The sequence below is a fragment of the Amblyomma mixtum genome, chromosome 5, assembly GCF_055824585.1.
Source record: "Amblyomma mixtum isolate Tamu chromosome 5, ASM5582458v1, whole genome shotgun sequence".
Taxonomy (NCBI): domain Eukaryota; kingdom Metazoa; phylum Arthropoda; class Arachnida; order Ixodida; family Ixodidae; genus Amblyomma; species Amblyomma mixtum.
In genome coordinates, this window is record NC_143016.1 from 95140148 (window position 1) to 95143982 (window position 3835).

Below are 3835 nucleotides of genomic sequence, written 5' to 3' on the forward strand. Positions count from 1 at the left end.
TTTCACTTCTGAAGAAATGCCTCTGTATTGGCTTCCAGTTAGCCGAGCACGCTGTGACTTCCAACGTTCTAACTTCATCTTTCCGCCTTACTCTGCCCTCGCCTGTTGCACCTTTCCTACTATTGGAATCAACATCGTTACCCTGAAAATCAATCGCTTGTCTTCCCATCAGATTACAAACCCCACCCTTGCCTCCTTCGTCTTGACTTGAGCTAAGATAACCCTAAATCGGATTTGTTTCTTTATCCACTGTGATCTCTCCTGTATCGGGCATGCGCTGTCTGCCTTATCGTGTCAGCGCATTGTCTTATCAGTGCTACCGCAAACTGTACGCTTGGCACTGCTACTGCCCCGCCCCCCTCCATCGCCTATAAAAGGGCGTGCTAATAAACCCTTCCTGTTCTTCTTGTTCCTGCCACCATGTAGTTGCCTCTATCCTTAGTGCGACACACATCACGATACATGGTGCCAGAAGTGGGATTCTGCGACAGCTATGGAACTTCTAAAGGCCCCGCCACCTTTGCAACTGACCGACAACCTCTCTGAAAATTGGAAACGTTTCAAGCAGAAATTCGACCTGTTCCTGCAGGCGACCGCAACGAAGGAGCAACCTCGCAGCAATTCTGCAAAAGCCGCACTCCTGCTGAGCATAGCCGGTGATGAAGCGCTCGACGTGTTCAACACGTTCAAGTTCGAGGCAGCCGAAATCAAAGACGATTACGCAACAGTGGTTGGAAAATTCGAGTCCTACTGTGCCGAGGTGAGCAACGAAGTTCACGAACGTTATGTGTTTCGCTCAAGGAAGCAGGCAGATGGAGAACCTTTCGAAAAGTTTGTCCGGGACCTCAAAAAGCAAGCCACGCAATGCAATTTCGGAGATCAGCATGATTCGCTGATCAGGGATCAGATCGTGTTTGGCACGAATAACTCAAAGCTGCGCGAGAAAATGCTTCGAGAGAAATCTTTAACGTTGCTGAAAGCTGAAGAATTGTGCAAGGTAGCAGAGTCTCTCGCACAACGAAACGAGGTCTGGAAAGCCGCGGATGACAGGGTCGATGCTGTTTCAAGGCACGCGCCACCATCGCGAAGCAGAAGTGATGACTGCAAGAAGCAGTACCGTTGCAAAAAGTGCAACCGGCGGCACAGGCCCACACAGTGCCCAGCCTACGGGAAAAAGTGCCATGAATGTCGAAAACTTCACCACTTCGCGGTTTGCTGTGAAGGCCTATCTAAAGTTGAACAAGTTAGTAAAGACAGCAGCGATGACGACTTTGACATTCTAGAAGTGGGAACTGAAAAAGGAAGCAGCAAAGACTGGATAGTGGAAGCACAAGTTGCCGGAAAAAATATTTGCTTCAAAGTAGACACCGGGTCCCAGGCCAGTCTGTTACCATTCTATATGTACCGCAAGACTCGGGAGTCACAGCAGTTAACGCCCACAAGTGCGGTTCTGAGAGCTTACACCGGGGGTGTCATAAATCACTTCGGAACAACGACACAGGAAGTAACTATCGGTAACGCTTCCGCCACCGTGAAGTTCTTTGTTGTAAAGAATGGCCGTCAAGCCATTCTGGGACTAGATGCAAGCGAAGCTCTGGGACTTGTCCATCGCACGGTGGCTACTGTAAATGCTTCGGAGTACCAAGCTCTCAAGGATTTCAAACATGTCTTTCAGGGGCTAGGCTGCCTGAAGCAACCATACAGCATGGTCATGCAACCATCCGCGATTCCAGTTGTTCAACCAGCTCGACGGGTACCCCTGTCCCTGCGACAACCACTTCGGGAGGAGCTGCGTAGAATGGAGCGTGCAGGCGTCATCGTCAAACAGGATGGCCCGACAGACTGGGTAAGCCCATTGGTTTTGGGTAAGAAAAAGGATGGCAAACTTAGGGTTTGCATGGACCCAAGGAAAATAAACGAGCACGTAAAAAGGCAGCACTACCAGCTCCCAAAGCGTGAGGACATGGAAGGGGAATTGGCCGGCGCAGCCTATTTCAGCTGTTTGGACGCAAATTCTGGTTTTCACCAGATACCACTTGACGAAAAGACGTCCAAAATATGCACTTTTTCTACACCCTTTGGAAGATACCGTTATCTCCGGTTGCCTTTCGGTATCTCATCTGCTCCCGAAGTTTTTCAGCAGCGGATGAGCGAAGTCTTCGATGGCATTCACGGTGTACACGTTTACATCGATGATATTTTGGTGTGGGGCGAAACCAAGCAAGAGCATGACCAGAGACTAGTGGCAGTAATGAAAGCAGCTGAAAAAGCCGGCCTAACGTTCAACGCAGAGAAATGCAAGTTTTGCGTCACCAAAGTGCAGTTCCTAGGCGATATCATCACACGCAAGGGCATCTCGCCAAACCCAAAGCTTGTGGAAAGTTTGCTGCAAACGCCAGTGCCCAAGAACAAATCCGATGTTCAGCGCATGCTCGGTGTGTTGAACTATTTTGGCAAGTACGTTCCGCGCCTGTCTGAGCGAACCGTGTTGCTGCGAGCCCTTATCAAGTCTCACTCAGAATTCGAGTGGACTGAAAACCACACGAGGGAGTGGAAAAGTGTCGTCCAGATTTTAAGCACGACTCCCGTGTTAGCCATCTTTGATCCCCGAAAAGAATCTAAGATAACTTGCGACGCATCGAAAGACGGCGTGGGCTCCGCCCTTTTGCAGAGCCACAACGGCCAATGGCGGCCAGTGGCTTATGCATCTCGTGTGCTAACGCAAGCTGAGCAGCGTTATGCTCAGATTGAAAAAGAGGCGCTTAGCATTTCTTTTGGCTGCGACAAGTTTTACCAGTTCATTTACGGACAGAAGATTCTCATCGAGACAGATCATAAACCTCTACTATCTATAGCTGCGAAAGGAATTTGTGACATGCCCCCCCGCCTCCAAAGGTTTTTTTTGAAACTCCTGAAATACGACTTTGTATTGCAGTATGTCCCAGGAAAGCACCTCATCTTGGCAGACATGCTGTCACGATCATCGCCGGTTGCTCGAGACGACACCACTGGCGCAACTGACGACGTTGAGGTACATGCAGTTGCCGCCTTGGGCTACATGGTCACGGAGGCAACATGTCAACAGCTGGTAAATGAAACTGCCCGCGACGACTACCTCCAGGCAGTCATTTCTTGCCTGGCAACTGGCAAGAATGTCGACGGGGAACTTAAACCATTTTCGTCTGAGCTTTCCGTCGTAAATGGGATATTGTTAAAAGGCACGAAGGTGGTGGTACCAAAATCCATGCGGCGTGGCATTTTAGCGAGAATTCATGCCGGGCATTTGGGTCTACAGAAATGCAAAGAAAGAGCCCGTCGTCTTGTTTTTTGGCCCGGTCTCACCAGTGACATCAGTGTATTGATCAAGGGTTGCCCGACTTGCCGCGAATTTGCTTACAAGCAAGCGCAAGAACCAATGCTGATGCGCCCAGTTCCTCGATGTGCGTGGTATCGCGTTGGTGTTGATATTTTTTCTTTTGGGGGAAGTTCGTACATCCTGGCATTTGACGCGTTTTCTAACTTCCCAGAAGTCGAGAAACTTGTCGACACTACTGCAAGGACGGCAATCGCTGCACTCAGTGCCATGTTCGCGAGGTATGGCGTACCACTTGAAGTGTGCACCGATAACGGGCCACAATTTGCCAGTCACGAGTTCGCAGCCTTTGCAAGAGCATACGACTTCACTCACGTCACATCCAGCCCCCGCTACCCACAATCCAACGGACTGGCAGAGAAAGGTGTCCAGGTGGTAAAGCGGATCATGAAGAAATGTGAACATTCACAGGAAGACTTCTGGCTAGGTCTGCTGGCCTACCGCTGTACGCCACTGGAGGAC

General features: G+C 50.1%; 1 protein-coding gene across 1 annotated transcript; it reads left to right on the forward strand.

Annotated features, from left to right (window-relative positions):
* Positions 1-493: 493 nt before the first annotated feature.
* Positions 494-1518, forward strand: LOC149343091 (uncharacterized). The gene is made up of 2 exons (XM_089546891.1): positions 494-1442; positions 1502-1518. Exons 1-2 carry the CDS (start codon positions 494-496, stop codon positions 1516-1518), a joined length of 966 nt encoding a protein of 321 aa, XP_089403017.1.
* Positions 1519-3835: the final 2317 nt, after the last annotated feature.

What these genes read in the sequence shown, in the direction of transcription:
- LOC149343091 (XM_089546891.1), top strand. Translation starts at nt 494, where the DNA reads ATGGAACTTCTAAAGGCCCCGCCACCTTTGCAACTGACCGACAACCTC.